This window comes from Lytechinus variegatus, chromosome 14 (genome assembly GCF_018143015.1).
Source record: "Lytechinus variegatus isolate NC3 chromosome 14, Lvar_3.0, whole genome shotgun sequence".
Taxonomy (NCBI): Eukaryota; Metazoa; Echinodermata; class Echinoidea; order Temnopleuroida; family Toxopneustidae; genus Lytechinus; species Lytechinus variegatus.
This window is the reverse complement of record NC_054753.1, coordinates 11,827,574-11,844,361: the sequence shown is the minus strand read 5'-3', so window position 1 is coordinate 11,844,361 and position 16,788 is coordinate 11,827,574. Positions and strand designations below refer to the sequence as shown.

Here is a 16,788-nt window from a genome sequence, read left to right as displayed (position 1 = left end):
CAATAGTTTCGTCCGACAAGTTGTCAGATCTGATAACTTTCCTGGATTCTGATTGGTTGAGAAGCACTGTTACTATAGTAACTTTCGGATAAAAAAGGACTTGTCAGATAAAACGTCTGCAAGTCCTTTCATGAACGCTCCCCTGGACGACGACATATTTGCAATTGTTCGTCCGGTGCAAATCTTTCGATGATCTGCTAGCCCAGTCCAACTTTCGACGAAGCCTTTCAGCTCTCATATTGTGATTTTAATTACATTTTCAAAGGAATCGATGTGTTAGAGTTTTCTCGTAGTGAATACGAAAGCTACCTATCGTCGAATTCGGATTGAGTGTTGTTTTGTATAATGGCGGTCATGACTGATTATAATGCGTAAAAAAGAAATGTACATACGCGCACCTAGCTCATTGCTGATTGGCCGATAGCCCTGGTAACCCCCCCCCCCCCTATGGCTGGCCTGCCATAATTATGTTACATTGCTCTGAAGTGGGATTGGTCTATTTGTAAGTCGACTAAACAAGATTTATCTTGCAATGTTGACGTTTAGGTTTTTATTTCAAAGTTGTCTTGACAAGATATACATCGCTTTACGTAGGCTATTAATTCCACTTGACAAGGCAACGTATCTCGCCATGCATGTTAACAGACCAAATGACAAGATAATGTAGTTTGCCATTATACAGGTTGGTTAAGCAAGGAAAAAAGACTGATATTGGATGTATACCGACATACTCACTGGTAAGATCGATGTTCAGACTAGTGATTGCATCGTCGAAATTTGCACTCGTTGGATTTTCAACCACTTGATAAATCCCGGTTCCATCGAGAGCTGCACGAAAAACCATCTTCACTGATGTCCAATAGAGGTACCTGAAAAGCGGGGGAAAACAAATGCATTTTCTCGGGTTCAATGCCATACCCAGTCAGCAAAGTATCTGGGCCAATATGGGCCCCATAATGTGTTTCATGTGGGCCATATGGGGCCCATATGTCCCATGTAATCCCCATATGGGCTGGCCCACTTGAAATCCATATGGCTCAAAAAACATCTGGGCCCCATGTGGGATATAATTATATATGGGCCATGTGGCGTCATAGTATCGATCGATCTGGACTGCACTCATGAATATTCAATACAACAGTAAATGACCAAAATTTTAGCTAATACAGCTACAACAATTAATATGAATATGTTTATGCAAGGATTCCACCATGAAAAGTTTCAGAAAAGTATGTAATTATTATTATAAGATTAAAAATCGAAACATTTAATTCAGGGAGAAAATTTTCAAGGTTAAATATTGAAAATTGTTATTAACCATAGCCTGTCAAGTATAGCAAACTCGCTCTGTATATAGAAATCAATAACAAGATTCAGTGGTTAGGTGTAGGATAGAATTAGGCTAGGATTACGAATTAGGGTTAGAATGTAGGATTATATGATATGATAAAATGATAGGGATTAGAATATTGGGTTGTAAAGTCACCTTAATGACACAAATTAATATATTTTCTTTAATTGATTAAAACATCGTGAACATACATGGGGCCCACATGGGACCCATATAAAACATAGTATCGTTTTCATAGGGGCCCAGATGAGGGGGTTAGGGTTTGCATGGGCTTCATGTGGTCTTGACCAGATTTTCCCCATATGAAACCCACATGGCCCATATGGGCCCCTGATGGTTTGGATGGTGCAAAGCCCATATGGGCCCCATATGAGGTGCTCATATGGGGCCCATAATCCAAGCCCAGATGAGCCCATATATAACCCACACGGGCCCCAGATACTTTGCTGACTGGGATAGCTATGGAATTTTTAGCCAGCAACGTACGATGGATTCTAGAAGAGAAAACGGTAATGTCAAGTGCCCTAGGTGAAGAAGACAATGAAGAATGCTTCGTCAAAACTTCGTGTATAACCGTAGTTTAGTCTTTCATTCTGGTAAAAACGATACATTTCCAATTTTTCATCAGCTTGGAAACTATGGAATACATGCCAGCGCTTGCCTTTCATGTTAAATTCCTACTTGTAAATCCAGAAGGGAGAAACTCAGTCTGGATTTCGCAACGTCTTTAACCAAACATCGAACACTAAGTGCCTTCTTCTTAACTCCTCCAAGAAACTTAGCCCCAATACTTTATTCTGAAGATCTCCTGAATAAACCCATTACTCCTTCAAAAGCAATGCCATAATTCATGTATACGTGCAATATCATATTTTTTGAATGAGGAAAACATCACTTTTATTCATTTTCAAAATATTTTTAATGATCTTTTAAACATTGCTTGGTTTGTTTTTATTGCTCTTATTTTTACCACTTTCTCATTGTCTTGTGTATATTTATTTTCATTGCCCAAGTATCCCTGCCTTATTATACATATTTCTTGTACAGGCGTAAATCCCGGGAAGGGGGTGGGGATAAATCCTCTACACTTTTCTGAGAGGGGGGAGCATGTACAATCATCCCCCACACTTTTCAAGATAGAAAAAAATGTAAACATCAAATGGTTAATACTACCGTTAATGTGTAGATTCATCTTTAAATGCAGTCAAAGTGCTTAAACTGGCCTAATTTTGTATTCTAAAAACGCAAGATTTCTCGCGCGGCCACACCCGCGCTCAACCTATTCGTACAGGAATTTTACCTTGAAAAATTCCTAGGTTTAGTACTTGCAATTCACTGCATCATGGGAGTTTAGTAATAAGTCAGTTTATGAATATGTGATTGCAAATGACTTTTAAATATGATTATAAGTTTAATCATAAACGAAGAAAAAAATCCCTGAGGGGGTCATCTGGTACCTTTGGGGAAGCGGGAATTTTGTGCGAAATATATTTGGCCTATCGTATTCTTGAAAAGTATAGTTACTGATGACATTAATGAAATCAATGCCACTATGAAACATTCATTTTTCCTTTTTTTACACAAATTTATCATGTTAAATTACATTAATCAAACAACAATATGAATATCATATTGTGGCCTGTGGTGGCTCCGGATAATCACAATCGTATTTTTGTTTTTAATCTCCTCTTACCTTTAACTAGTGTGCAAATGACTTTTCATTAAAAAAACTCGATTATGTATTTAAATCCCTATTTGCTCTTTTTAAAAAATTCTTGTTCATATTCTTCTTAAGTTTTCGCTATGAATAATATAACCTTATCATCCATTTAATGCATTTATTTCAAACGAACGTCTGATTCTATTTAAAGGCTCGCTAACTACGCTCACCGCCGCAATGTCTCCCATAATATACCTTGAAAGACGATTTTGGTAATATTCTGTCTTCCAAATATAGGAAAATTGCTCGCTCGCTACTCTCGCATTTGGATACTAACTGAAATCCAGTAGCTTAGGTCACTACGAATCCATTAAAATATAACCATCATTGTGATAGTCTTAAATAAGTGAAATACTTTTATCATGCACGCAGTTATTTAACCCTGTACATATAGCCCGTGATTTCATAATTACACACCACTTGAAAGAGGTTTTTTAACAACATTCTTTCTTCTACCTGCTGAAAATTTGCTCGCTCGCTATGCTCACTCGCCGCATTATCCAATAATCACACTTCATTCATGTCATGAAAGACGATATTTGTCATCATGCCGTCTCCCAACTTTTCAAAATTTGCTCGATCGCTTCGTTCGCTCATGTTTGCATATTAACAGCAGTTCAATAGGCCTATAGCTTATAACTCAACATATTCATCATTATAGCCATTGAAAAAAAATCTTTAGAGACCTAAAACTAACCCCCTCCCTGATCAGACCGGATTTACGTCAGTAATTTCTTGTCTCAGTATATACAAAATAATTTTTTTTTCAATTCTGCCATATGGCTGCGACTCATGCTTTGATAAGCCTTTCTGCCATATGGCTGCGACTCATGCTTTGATAAGCCTTAAATTGAATTGAATTGAAAATTTGTGCTCTGGTTCACAAATAATCGACAAAGACTTTTTAGTTCTTGTCAATTGAGTGACATTAAAAGACGAATCCCTCCGTGCATCGCTGAGGGAATAACTCTGTATTACACGGTTAAACAGAAGACTCTGCAAACATCTGAAGAATGGCTGATGGTCAGAAAAACAGTTATAAGTCCTACTGTACAGTGTCTTCATTTGATTAAAGAAGAAGAACAAGAAAAAGGGGAGGAGGAAGAAGGATAAGGTGATGAAGAAGAAAGAGGAGGACGAAGAAGGTTACGAAGATGAAGAAGAAGAAGGGGAGGAGAAAGACGACGACGAAGAAGAAAAACGATGAGGAAGAAGAATAAGATAAAGAAGAAGAGTGAAATTTACAACAATAATGATAAGATGATGTTAATAACTACATTATATTCATCACCATTATGACCATTGTCGACGTATTTGTAGATGTTATTTGTATCATTAGTTTACCAATCAAAGTATGGCAATATAAAGTAGTGGTGGCAATTATAATGATTGCTATATTATAACTAGCCTGACTAGTATGATTATCTTTATTATTACCACTATCATGATTTTTATCTATTAGGATGACTACTATCATCATTCATAATTTAGATAGATTCTTTCTGTATGTGAAGGCACACACAGCAAAATCTGTGGAGTTGACTGATGTACATACAGGACCACACCAGTTATTTTACACCGGTGTTTAAATTGGTGGTGTTAGTTTTACATCTATAGGTCTTATTACAACACCTATGGTTGTTACATTTACACTCTCTGGTGTTATGTTCCATCTCTAGGGTGTTATTTTAACACCTCAGTTTGTGGTCCTCTATTAACACAGATTGGTGTCAGTTTTAACACCACAGTTTTTGCAGTGCACGATCCAAATATGTGGCATTGATTGGGATGCATACAGTTCCAAGCGTGTCATTTTACTCTAGTGTTATATTGTTGGTGTTATAGCCTTACATTTATGGGTGTTATTAAAGTACTTAAAGGTAAAGTCCACCTCAGAGAAATGTTGATTTGAATTGATAGAGACAAATCAGGCAAGCATAATGCTGAAAATTTCATCAAAATCGGATGTAAAATAAGAAAGTCATGACATTTTGAAGTTTCGCTTATTTTTTTCACAAAATAGTTCCATGCACAATTTAGTCACATGCAAATGAAAGAATCGATGATGTCACTCACTCACTATTTATTTTTTTTATTGTTTGAATGATACAATATTTCAATTTTACAGATTTAACAAGAAGGACCAACTTGACTGAACCATAAAGTGTTAAACAATGGTAATTCCACATGTCCAGGGAGAAATAAAACTTTGTTCCACAGGACAATGCGGAAAAAATAGAATATTTCGTATTTCATATAATGAAATACAAAAGAAATAGTAAATGAGTGATGTCATCAGTTCCCTCATTTGCATACCAACCGGTATGTGCATATAACTGTTTTGTGAAATTAAGCGAAACTTTAAAATTTCATAAGTTTCTTATTTTACATCCGATTTTGATGAAACTTTGGGCGTTATGCTAGTTTTTTTTCACTATTTGGGCTATGATCAATCCCAAGGGAGTCAGGGTATAATCTTCTGTGGACAATAATGATATCCAGTTCTCATGGTTACAATACATACCCTTGGACTTCGTCAACAGTCAAGGCTCTCGGCAGGAACAGTGAGTCGGCCACATCCGTTTCAGTTGCAGGAAAAGGACTGCCATCTCGTATCGACATGCTTGTAATTCTATCTCCTTTTCGATAAGCAACATAAAGTCTCCTTGCATTCCTAGCGATAGCAACGCCATTCGGTTCTACACACAATGTATAAAATTTTATATCAAAATATGTAGTTTTGGGTGTACTTTTATCAAAGGGCCACTTAATGCTGATGTAATCATTAATAAATTAAACGAGCAATAATCTCAGAGTTAGGCCTATATTAAAATATGATTAAAAAACATGTGGTATTACCATTGTTACAACATGTTATGGTTCTGTTACGTTGGTCCTTAATGTGAATGGTAAAAATTGAAGTAATGTATAATTCAAACAATAAAACACAAAAGAAATAGTGAGTGATAGACATCATCGACTCTCTCATTTGCATGTCACTGAGTTGTGCATATGTGGAAAAAGGCGAAACTTTAAAATGCCATAACTTCAACCGATTTCAATGAAATTTTCAGCATTATGCTTGTTTGAGTTTTCTATATTGATTTAAATCAACGTTTTTCTGGGATTGACTTGGCCATTAAATTTCAGCCCATTTTCATTTTATGAAGCTACTAGGGTTACACCAGAACTGAGCTGCGAATCCATCCGAATACACGAAAACGTATTTGTTCGCCTTCCGCGAATGCTAGAAAATTCGGGACCATTGGCGAAAAATTCGGCTCGTTTTGAAATGTGTTCAAAACCAACCCAAAACCATCAAAACGACTCTCGAATGTTGACACAACAAAATTTATTCGGGCCACATTCGTCATAGGCGGAGCCAGTGGGCCGAACCTGCCCCTCCCCTTATTGGGGGAGCAAAAAGAAAAAAAAATGAAAGAAAGAAAGAAAAAAAGGGGGGGCAAAGAGTATAAGAAAAAAGAGGAGGAAGACGAGTGAATAAAATAAGGCGAGGTAAAGCCTTGGATTTTTTTTAGAATTACTTTTCCCATCGCATTTCTGGAAGCCAATATGAATATTCATGACTTGCGTCTTCGGAATAAGCGCATGCGCATGGACTAGACGTCGTTAGCGTTCACGTTGCCATTAATCAGCACCTTCAAATTACCGGTACCCTTGAATTAGTTACAAATGCCTTATAGGTTTAGATTTATATCTCGATTCAATTCTTGAACATTTATCAAAATGCCATTAATGACAAACAAAATACTAGGCTATATCGCATCAACTTTATCTCAAATCTGGACCTGTTAATGCCTAATTTGATTTGATTTTATTGTTTACTTCTGCAATTACATCATTTGTATATAATACATTTTCCATAACATAACAAACATAGTATATTGAGAACTTTTTTGGCATGAATCATAACTAAGTGTACTAAAATTATCATTACAAACAAAACTGATCTCATACCAAATTAGTTAACATTTACAATTTGCAGGAGACGGATTGTCATCATAAGCAGATTGCTTGAAAAAATGACAACCCCAGGTTAAAACTCATTAATTAATATAATACATTAATACAGCAGAATCGATATACAGTACATTTCATGAAAAACAGCAGTAATGTAATTTGATCAATGAAGATGGAGATGATAAGGATGAAGATGATGGTGAAATGGTGAAGATGAAGGCGATGGAGAGGATGATGATGGTGATGATGCTTTAATGATGACACATCGACACAGAAATTTTACTTCAAATATTCTGATATCAACATAGATTTAACGTTTGCCTTAAATGAGTAAAGAGACGTGGATCTTTTTATAGATTCTGGTAGAGAGTTCCACAAATCAGGACCATGGTGTCTTATGGATCTCTGCGCAATAAGCAATTTGGGGTTGATTAAATGGAAATTAGAAGAGTTCCGCGTAGGGTATGAATGGATAGATGTGTTCATAGTATAAAAATTGTGAAATAATGCCGAGTAATGCCGTGGTTAACTTCGGTTAATTCCGAACTTTACATTTAATTAGGTTAGACCAATTATTTAAGTAGCCTTTAATAAGACAGAGCCAGGCGCGCCGGAACACTTTCAGTTTTTTTTTTTTTTGGGGGGGGGCAAAATCCTGAAGGGGGCACAATATTTTTGACAGCGTGAGATACCGAAGCGATCGAGCGGGAGAGGCTATGGGACCCCCCCCCCCCCACGGTAAGGATTTTGTGTAAAAATGGAGTATAAAAGTTGCGTTTCTAAGTGCATTCAAAAATAAATGTCTTGAGAATTAAACAGTCTTGGATTTCTTTTTGCTCCTTCTGTTTCCTCCCTTCTGACCCAGCCTGGTGTTTCTTCATGACCAGGGTCGCAGTTCCAGCAAAATTACGAGCCTTATTGCAAACGAAATTGTTTCAAACCAATGTAATATAGGCCTTTTAAAGACTTTAAGATGACAAACATGACCGTACGCAGCCGGGGCCGCCGATCGAGAGGGCAAAATTCACAAAATTCACCAGAAGTGTGCATGAAATCCTTCAATTTTATTCTAGAAAATGCAAAAGCTCCCCCATCACAAATCCCCTCGCTCTTACGTTTCTTCGAAAACTTAGGTCTTGCAGCCCCACCCACTCCCGGGTTTTTTATTTTTTATTTTTGCAAACGTCCATGAATAACAAAAGCTGGGATGAACCAGAGAACATAGCTGCCATCTCGATCTGATTAGTAACAGGTAATGGGAAGAAGTTTTGGAATCTAAAATACATAAGTGCTATATATGAGCTGAAATAGTATCAGACAAAACGCCTTCCAATCATGCCAATGAAAAGGAATAGAGGAAAATACGGGGCTGTGAAAATATCTTAAGATTTTTTTTTATAGTAGAGCAGTATACTGTGACGCTTATTTTTTTCTTTTATATTCTTTACATTTTTATTCATATCTCGGATAATATGAGTCCGGTCAAGAAGACACTTTCACCGATGATTTTATTGTTTACATGCTAAACATTATCTCTAAGTTGCTTTCGAGTGGGATTCACCATTTTTACAAATCATAAATTATAATCCTCTACACATGATTATTCTGAGTGTAATTTTCTGATAACATGTCTATATTGAGTTGAAATAACCTTGGTAGTTTCTTTAGGGCACTGAATTGTTATTATCATCATGATCATTTGTTTGGCGTCACCTGTGCCTGGGAGGCGAAAAGCGAACTGAATCACTATGATCCACAGGTCTCTCCTCCCGATATAACTGATTGGGGGGGAACAGGTGGACCTCGACACCGGGGTTTCCCCCTACTCTTATACGAATAGTGCAGTGGGTTCTTAACGTGCAAAGGTGGTGACTTTCCTCTACACGGGGCCTCCATTTAACGTCCTATCCGAGGGACGGAGTGTTTTCCATTGAAACATAGCCTGCATCTATGAAACATGGGAGAGACGTTTACACACAACGCACTGACTTCAGTCATCCGCCCAGGGTGGACTCGAACCTACGATCTTTGGTTCGACTTCGACGGGCAGACGCGTTACCGACTGAGCCATCACCGCTCTCTTGTTATCACTGTATTAACTCAATTTATATTTAGTTGAAAATGAAATAATTGAAACAAGTTTCTCGATATGTTATGGTTTCTGGGCTTGACAGCTATGACATAGATTCCATATCTTGCTCGAGTAACTAGTGTTCACGCGCGTTAGTGATATCGTGTCCGGTACGGTCTGAGCGTTTCTGGGCGACCGCGCGTTTGTTAGACGACACAGCCAGCATCATAGAATTATAAACCTATATCATTGGTGGACCACTATCAATTTGCCATTCGCTTTTAGTCTGAAATGTATTCATTAAAATGTTAAACGTTATCACACTGTAATAAGATGGAAAAGGTGCTTATCAAAGCTATGTTTCACAGAGGAACTGTTCGTCAAAAGATGCGAGGCTTACTATGATAATGTATTTGCCCCGTCAGGGGAATTTTTTTTTCATTTTTGACAATGGAAATGACAATTTTCAGGCAGAAAAGTGCCTTCATTTACTTTTGTCATTAAATAATTTATCATTTTTCATCTTTCAGGGGGGCACGTTGGGGGGGGGGCAAAATCTCGTTTTGCCCCCCCCCAAATTTTTATTAGGGGGGGCAAGTGCCCCCCCTGCCCCCCCCCCCCCGCTTCCGGCGCCCTTGGACAGAGCTATTCCTAGATCTAAATAAATGTGATTTTATTTTATTTCTGCACTCAGCATAAATATGCAACATACACTCTAAAAATGGAAGTGCTAATTTAGCTCTTAAAGAGCGTGTATAGTGACTGCACTTCGGGGTGCTGATATGTCTAGTTAATTCAAATTTGAACTAGACAAATCAGCACTCCGAAGTGCAGTCACTATACACGCTCTTTAAGAGCTAATTAGCACTTCATTTTTTAGAGTGTAACATCTAGGTGATACAATTAAGTTTTACAAAACAATTTAAGCAATAGTCATAGCAAAGCAATGAAAAATAAATATTAACAAGAAGCAATATTCAATGAAAAGAAAATAACAGTTTAAAGGAATGCAGGATACCGCCATCGTGAGCGGTTAAGCTTGAAAATGATGGCGGCCTCGTAAAATGGTGCATAAAGTTCTTTCTTCATTGATCAAGTGGGTGCAATGCAGGTGCAGGTGCGGGTGCAGTAAAGGGCAGTTGAATAATTAACTTGAAAAGGGGGATGCATGTGATTCGATGGTTTTTCTTTTAATAGTGGCTTTAAATGAGTATATTGTTGAACATGACTTAACGTTGTTTGGAAAGTTGTTCCAAATATCGGGACCATAATGTCGAATTGATTTATGAGTTACTAATGAATTAGGGTTGGTGAGATGAAGGTTTCCTGATGTGCGGGTTGGGTAGGAATGAACAGACCTGTTAAACCTAAACATATTATTAAAGGACGGAGGAAGTTGATTATTAAAATATTTGAACATAAAGATAGCTACTTGAGTCGTATTGACAAAGATTTTTAAGGTTGTAAGTTTACGAAACAGTGGGTCAGAATGAGCCAAGTAATGTGACCCTGAGCACATATACGGATTGCTCTTTTTTTGTAGTTTAAAGATAGAGTTTAGTTTGAAATAACCACAATTTGCCCGCACGATATTACACTATGTATATATAAGGGAGGACTAATGAATTGTATGACAAGAATAAAGTTTTGTCAGGAAGAGTGAATTTTAACTTTAAATTATCCCAATGCTTTTGGAAACGGACATCGTAACATGGTGTTAGTGTTTATTCCAAGTCAAAGATTCATCCATAATTATACCTAAAAATTTAGATTGGTTTTTCTGTTCTAGGGGGTGCCGTCAATGTTAATGTGAATCGGTGTGTTAATGTTATGGGAATGGTGTCTGAAATACATAAAATGTGTCTTTTTGTATTAAGGGAGAGTTTGTTGGCTTTGAACCAGTTTGATACTTTGTCAATTTCACGATTTACGATATTGTTTAATGAATTAAGGTCTCTATGAGAATAAAATATATTGGTGTCGTCGGAAAATAAAACTAGGGATAAAATAGAGGTTCTAATAATGTCTTTAATGTAGAGCAAAAATAAAAGTGGGCCTAATATGGAACTTTGAGGGACACCAAATCGAACTAAAAGAGAATCGGAGTCGCAACTGTTAAAATTGACATATTGCCTTCGATTATTTAAGTAGTCTTAAAAAAAAAGAGACACATTGACCTCGTATTCCATAATGGTTGAGTTTCTCTAGACCTTCTACGCTGTATCAGCATGAACAATACACAGGGGCCGCGGAATGGTTTTCAAAGTGGGGGGGGGGCTGACCATGCAAAAAGCACAATCATACAGTCATTTTTACGTTTTTGTACACGCTTTTGTAAAAAAGTGGGGGACTAAAGCCCCCAGCTTCCGCGGCCCCTGGTATTCTAACGTCAGGCACAGTGAGCAGAACATGCACGTTTTATTATAACGCACGGCTGTGCATTTTATTGCAATCGCATAGTAAACTCTCGATCTTGATTTCCGTCTTGATCAACAAAAAATAATAGATCAATCTGGATTTCTTTACCAATGATTATTTTTCTTAATTTCCCATGCTCCAAATGGGCAATACTAGATACGGACTAGACCTATTAAACCAAGGCGACCAATCCAATTGGTCTAACGTAATTAAACGTAAAGTTCGGAATTAACAAATTCTAAGTTAACCATGGCATCAATCAGCTGCAGGCATAATAGGCAGGTCCAGATTTGATATAAAGTTAATGAACTAGCCTAGCTAGGCAAGTCATAGCCTAGGCTAGGCTAGCATTTCTTTCCTGTCATTATTGGCAATTTGATGAGTGTTTAAGAATTGCATCTAAAAAAATTTTTAGATCTAAAGCCTTAGGCCAATATAAAGGTTACCGGCAATTTGAAGGTGCTGATTCACACATGCCAACGCGTACAAGAACGACCCAATTTTTTTGGTCCACGCGCATGCTTACCCTTTTTCCGAAGACGCAATTCATGAATTTTCTTATTGGCTTCCAGAACTGCGGTTGGAAAAAAAATCGCAAGCCGGGCCGGAGGGGGGTCACTCATCACCTACATTAATAAAATTGCAACCCTAAATGGCGTAACCCATGAGAAAAGCCACCCTAAGTGGTGTTAACATATCGAAATCTGATTACTGATGTAAAATGATGTTACACACAACAGGTATAAATTTTCGGCATTTAAAAAATAAATATATATTGCAACTATTTGCAAGTAAGGCCAGCATAATTTGTCCCTGTATTTTGCATCCCTTAACATCACGCCCTTCATAGTGTTCATGGCTTAGTTCCGCTCCCAAATCTCAAATTTGCAACCCCAAATGGCGTAGATCTATTATTTGCACCCCTCAATGGCGTAATCTTCATAGCCAAATTAGCAACCCTAATTGGTGTGAAGAGAGAGAGAGAAAGGGCTACCCTAAAAGGCGATTTACCAGTGAATGGTGCTGAAATGGAACCCTTTTTACCAGAGACGTCGACGACGCCCGAGTGCCTGAAACGGGACCCTTTTCGACGCTTTTTCTGGACGCGGGTGCGTAGCAGTCCATGTGAAGAGTGACCCCCCCCCCCCGCGGGGCTGGCGGAACGGATATGTTTCATGAAAGGGATCTTGTGAACGGGGCATGCGGATTCTGATCGGAGCTTTTGTCATTCGGAGAATCTCGGGAACTGAAAATTAGTTCTGAAAGAGAGTCTTGAAAACCTGATTGCCCCCCCCCCCCCCAGCAACGGTCCGAGCTCGTCGCACATGGCCATATTCGTTCCGATTCGGGTGACCATTCGGGTTAATTCTTGCCACTATTCGGGTGGAACTATTCGGAGCGCTCCTCGAAGAATCAGAGACGAATAGGTTCTGAATTTTCCCAATTCATCAGAATCAGGCCATATTCAGGCAGAATCAGCCCAAATTTATTCGCGAGAATTCGGTATTGGTGTAACCTTAGCTTTATAACAAAGACATAAATGCACATATATTTTTATTATAAAATCGGGCATCCGACCAAATTAAATTTTTGATATGAAATCGCTAAGATTATCCAATAAAACGCAATTCTAGTTTATATCCTTCCGACTATAATTGTTTTAGGTCACACACATTCATAGAAACAGGGGCAATGCACTTTGGGGGATTTGCCAGATTAAAGGCATTGCCATAAATGCAGCCAAATTTAAATATAACAGATATTGCAGCTTTTTACAGGTTTGTGAAAAGTTAGAGTGAGGGTTCATGCTAAATTACAATCTCTGAGGTTAAAATGCAAACTCCAGGGGCCCGTCTCATTAGGACTTACATCGGTTGTACTTTGCTATTATGGGAACTACCATGGAAACATGGCTCAGCAGCCAATCAAAATCAAGGGTACCATGGTAGATGCCATTATGGAAAAGTTGCAACAGTTGTAACTCTTCAGAAATAGGACCCAAGTCAATTCCCTGAAAATGGGGAAAGGGGAAACAGCTCGCACAGATTGACAGGGTGTGGCAAAAAAAACTAAAGAGGGAAAGCGGGTGATCAAAAGAGTGCAAGCAGGAGCACTGGGCGTGCTGTCAGATGTGTTTAGAGTAAACTGACCATGCAGACCAAACGCTGTTTTCAATCGACTCTCTCTCCGCTCTCTCTTACCAGATATAGCGTTGGGTGCGGTAACTTCCTCCATGTTTCCCCCTTTCCAGTCAGAGCGGTATACCCTTCTATTTGTCCAGTCGGACCAGTATAATCTCTTATCCACATCATCATATGTCACGAAATATGGATCGCCACTTGAGGGGATTTCATTGAACACTAAATCGTCTAGATCGGCCATGAACATACGTCCATGATCCGTCACAAATATCTTTCTTGATGGTTCTAGATTGAATGAAAGGACAAGAGCCGTGTTCCAGAGATTTTATTCCTGCCTATGTAAACTAATGATTCGAAAATAAAATTGTAGGACTATGTTTTGCGTGCAATACATTTTCATTTTGAAGACCTAAACTCTTGAATACAAATTCGATCTTATACAGTTCTTAGGAATTGAAGAAAGAACAAAATCTAGACATATTGAAAGAATAGCGCATAAAAACAGCTTTGGATCGACCGGGGCTGCAATCATGCACTGCAAAAACTCTGGTGTTAATTTATCACGAGCCCGGAATCTATGTATTTTAACAACCAGAGAAGTGTTAAACAACAACAGTTTTGGTCTATCACCAGATAGGTGTTTGTACAACACCAATTAGTATAAAAACAGCATTGCGATGCTGTTTCATTCCAAACTGGTGTTATTTCAAAACTTCTCTGGTGTGGACATATATAGATTCCGGGCTAGTGTTAATCAACACAGGAGATTTTGCGGTGTGCCGCGCCACGCTTATATATGTCGCCTGTTGACACCATGTACAGTCTTTTGCTTCTCGATAATTTATAAAGTGGGTATCAAAAAAAGAGTGGAGCGCCTATGGCAGTCTCGGCTGCAGTCCGCGATTCAACATGGCAAAGTGCTGAATATAGACAAATTATCAACAATTAAAAAAAAATATGTTCATTTACCCTAAATGACCTCTGACCTTAGTCATGTGACCTGGAACTCAGGCAGGATGTTCAGTAACACTTAATTATCCTTGCATCCAAGTTTCATGAACTAGGTCCAAAATTGCATTAATGTTGACGCCGCCGCCGTCGGGAAAGCGAATCCTATATAGTCACGATCTTCTATGCATGCAAGACAAAAACGTTTTGAAATAATCCTATAAAATAATACTTTTGTAATATGCTGAAACCTATTCAATATTTATTAATTGGTAGAGACCTTTTTTAAGTTAATGACGATTGACTAAGCACCAATTAAATTATTAAAAGGAAAGTTCGTAAAAATGATTTTCGCCAAACTTTGATCATGAAACTTAGTCAAAAAAATTAGAAGATAAATGTGTAATCCTAATTCTCACATGCTTCTGAACCTTAAAACTTAACTTAAAGCAATTCAAAATCTCCCTTTATATCTTCAGAGAACCGAGGAGCATTTGTAGTAAGAACATATGTCATGTTTCCTTTTGAAATACGTTCAACGCACTATAATTATCCTATAATTTGATAATTTGAGGAAAGTTTGAGATTTTGGAAGGGGGGTAATTCGCATATTTGCATAATAGGAAACAAATTCCAAATAAAAATCATTCAAATGTTGTTCATACATGACGCTTAGTTGGAGCCCAATTGAATGTTGGTTTGATTTAATAGGGATATATGTCGTCGGCGTTCATCCGAACCGTGGTATCGGTCAGTTTTGGTCACAAAATCGACTTGATATTTTTGCAGGAAAATCCTATTCTATTTACAAATTAATTTCTATGATTTTTCCTTTTTTTAGTTTATGAGATGAGGGGATTTTCACGGCGATGTCATGCAAATTTTTGACAAAATGCGCAAATTACATTCGAAACGTACTATGACATAGCCATACGTTTTGAATGACCGCAATTTCAATGCGCGCGGTCAGCCAATACTGCATTGACTTCTCACGTGAACAGCGATACGAAGTTTTGACTGATCTCGCGCATTTGAATTGCGGTCAGTCAAAACATTACATATCGCTTTTCCCTGTGGCATTTTTGTACAGGGAAAATCTAAGCCGCTCAAACCAGAATTACGAGCATGTAGCTCTTAGGCGATGTTTTTCCCCCTGACTCTTAGTTTTGTGTAAAAATAAGGATACCAGTGTCAAGCAACTGTCTTGGTCTTTCCAACCATAATACTTTTTAAGCAATGAATATGTTGTAACTAAGGCTGGGGAACTAAGTGTGAAGATAATAGCTAACCTTGCAGTCGATCTTCTCTTAAATGGGTTTGTATGGCAGTATGTGTGATACGACGGTTCGGATGACCGCCGACCGTGACGATATGTGCTTACGATATCGATACATACTGTAATATACGGAGACGAGGAACGAACATGATTCATCGACCCAGCCAGTGCCATCGGCGATTGTATAGATGACCTCCACTGGTTCATCAGTGACATTAAAGAAAGATCCTGGGCCGATGTTAGGCACGAAGGTTGGTGTCCCGGATGGATTGGAGACGCTCGGTGAAATCCAGAATACTTCAATGCCATCATATCCTACCTTCACGGATTGGTTGATGTTCCCTGGGCAGTTGTACACCACGGGCATGACGGGACTAGGAGCTATGGTAAGATACGAGAGTTCAGCGGGAATATATTTTTGATAATGATTCGTTAAGTTTAAAATGTCAGTGGTTTCAAATAAGGCCACTACACACTCATAAAAAGGTGCACATGAGATTCAATCATGCCACTCCACAGGACCATCTTTAAGAAGTTCTCGGATACAATGGAGCACCTGTCAGACCAAAAGGTGTCTAAAGATCACCCGTATAAGATTCCCCTAATCTGACATTGCTTGAGTGAAGTTTTTTGTTTTCTCAGTAGAGTGACAATTGTTCCGTGATAGCAAACCCCGTGCTTATTCAAGAAGCATTGGTTCTTGTGACATACCAAAACAGGGTCCTGCATGAATGAAACAATAAGAAAGGGAGAACCTTGACAATTCATTTCCCCCTCTTTAAGCATATACTCTTCCAGCATATACTCTTCCAAAGACATGAAAGTAGTGCTATCTTCACAATTTTATATTTTTTTTTAATTTATATTCCTATCGTTACTATA

The 16,788-nt window shown here is 38.1% G+C and overlaps 1 protein-coding gene across 1 annotated transcript in view; it reads right to left on the bottom strand.

Annotated features, from left to right (window-relative positions):
- Positions 1-16,417, bottom strand: part of LOC121428199 (nidogen-2-like) — a 33,416-nt gene extending 16,999 nt beyond the window's left edge. The window contains exons 1-4 of the mRNA XM_041624809.1: positions 16,027-16,417; positions 13,743-13,967; positions 5,596-5,770; positions 736-869 (exon numbers count right to left, since the gene is read on the bottom strand). Coding sequence (XP_041480743.1) covers positions 736-869; positions 5,596-5,770; positions 13,743-13,967; positions 16,027-16,273 — 781 coding nt within the window. The 5' untranslated portion in view covers positions 16,274-16,417. The remainder of the gene's footprint in view (positions 1-735; positions 870-5,595; positions 5,771-13,742; positions 13,968-16,026) is intronic.
- Positions 16,418-16,788: the final 371 nt, after the last annotated feature.